The sequence below is a fragment of the Sardina pilchardus genome, chromosome 3 (assembly GCF_963854185.1).
Source record: "Sardina pilchardus chromosome 3, fSarPil1.1, whole genome shotgun sequence".
NCBI classification, from domain to species: Eukaryota; Metazoa; Chordata; class Actinopteri; order Clupeiformes; family Clupeidae; genus Sardina; species Sardina pilchardus.
In genome coordinates, this window is record NC_084996.1 from 626,636 (window position 1) to 629,135 (window position 2,500).

At 47.8% G+C, this 2,500-nt stretch overlaps 1 protein-coding gene across 6 annotated transcripts in view; it reads right to left on the bottom strand.

Moving 5' to 3' along the window:
• mapk8b (mitogen-activated protein kinase 8b) overlaps positions 1-2,500 on the bottom strand; it is a 28,187-nt gene that overhangs the window by 19,655 nt on the left and 6,032 nt on the right. For all 6 annotated transcript variants that reach the window (XM_062531303.1, XM_062531307.1, XM_062531308.1 and 3 more), the window contains 2 exons: positions 1,450-1,579; positions 1,218-1,276 (listed from right to left, as the gene is read on the bottom strand). In XM_062531303.1, coding sequence (XP_062387287.1) covers positions 1,218-1,276; positions 1,450-1,579 — 189 coding nt within the window. The remainder of the gene's footprint in view (positions 1-1,217; positions 1,277-1,449; positions 1,580-2,500) is intronic.

Sequence of the window (2,500 nt, forward strand, 5' to 3'; positions counted from 1 at the left end):
ATCCATCAGCTCCATCACTAGGTACCTGTACACACACACACACACACACACACACACACACACACACACACACACACACACACACACAGGTTAGCATCAATCAGCTCCATCACTAGGTACCTGTGTACACACACACACACACACACACACACACACACACACACAGGTTAGCATCCATCAGCTCCATCACCAGGTACCTGTGTACACACACACACACACACACACACACACACACACACACACACACAGGTTAGCATCCATCAGCTCCATCACCAGGTACCTGTACACACACACACACACACACACACACACAGGTTAGCATCCATCAGCTCCATCACTAGGTACCTGTACACACACACACACACACACACACACACACACACACACACACACACACACACAGGTTAGCATCAATCAGCTCCATCACTAGGTACCTGTGTACACACACACACACACACACACACACACACACACACACACACAGGTTAGCATCCATCAGCTCCATCACCAGGTACCTGTGTACACACACACACACACACACACACACACACACACACAGGTTAGCATCCATCGGCTCCATCACCAGGTACCTGTACACACACACACACACACACACACACACACACACACACACACACACACACACACACACACACACACACACACACACACACACACACACACACACACACACACACACACACACACATACAGGTTAGCATCCATCAGCTCCATCACCAGGTACCTGTTCATACACACACACACACACACACACACACACACACACACACACACACACACACAGGTTAGCATCCATCAGCTCCATCACCAGGTACCTGTACACACACACACACACACACACACACACACACACACAGGTTAGCATCCATCAGCTCCATCACCAGGTACCTGTACACACACACACACACACACACACACACACAGGTTAGCATCCATCAGCTCCATCACTAGGTACCTGTACACACACACACACACACACACACACACACACACACACACACACACACACACACACACACACACACACACACACACACACACACACACACGTTAGCATCCATCAGCTCCATCACCAGATAACTGCACGCACACACACACACACACACACACACAGGTTAGCATCCATCAGGATAATCACCAGATACCTGCACGCACACACACACACACACACACACACATTAACAAATGTCACTTACACATCCTGAAACTCCTCAAGTGTCTTCTGAGGGGTGAAGACGTTTAATAAGCCGATGATCTGTACACACACACACACACACACACACACAAACACACAAACAAACACACACAACATGACGTCATCACAAATTACCTCTCAAATATGGTTACACACTCTCAAATATAGTTCTGTTCTCTATAGGCATGTTTAGTGTGTGTGTGTGTGTGTGTGTGTGTGTGTGTGTGTCTTACGTTCTTGTGGTTGACACACTTCATGAGGACGAGCTCTCGGAAGGCGCGCTTGGCGTGCGTCTGGTTCTGGAACGGTCGGCTCAGCTTCTTAATCGCCACATTCCGCTCCAAGTTGTGATCGTACGCCGAGCTGAAACACACCAGTGTGTGTGTGTGAGCAACCACCACAGATTGTGTGTGTGTGTGTGAGTGTGTGTGATCGTACGCCGAGCTGCAACACAGGAGTGTGTGTGTGTGTGTGTGTGTGTGTGTGTGTATGTGTGTGTGTGTGTGTGTGTGTGTGTGTGTGTGTGTCATTATGTCAGGCGTATCTTTATCAATAAAATGTATATTCCTTATACAATGTGTTTCAAATAAAGACACGCCTAATTGTTAAAAAATCATTCATATTATATGGAAGGAGAGCAATAAAGGCAACGCAAGGAAAAATGTGGGTGCACCTAAATTTTGTGCTAAAAAAACTAGGCGCACCAGTGCAACCAATGCAAAAAGTTAGTCTGGAGCCCTGATACTGCCAACAGTTTTCTGAATCCAGAATCGAAAATCGATTTTAAATTGAATCTTGAGCCTGAAAATTGAAATCGAATCGTGACATTTTCTGAATCGTGCACCCCTAGTGTGTGTGTGTTTGTGTGTGTGTGTGTGTGTGTGTGTGTGTGTGTGTGTGTGATCATAGGCCGAGCTGCAACGCAGGAGTGTGTGAGTGAGTGAGGAACCATCAGAGTGAGTGTGTGTGTGTGTGTGTGTCCCAGCCTGACCCCTAAAAACACAAGATGTTAACAAGCACACACACGCACACAGACACACACACAGACACGACAGGAACCCCCTCACAGATATGATTGACATGTGTGTGAGGTGGGGGCCTATACTTTCACTTTACACACACACACACACACACACACACACACACACACTCACACGATGCCCTGTGCTCCAGATCCAATGGGGCGGAGGGTTCTGGTAGCGCTTGACACACACACACACACACACACACACACACACACACACACACACACACACACACACACACACACACACACTCACACAC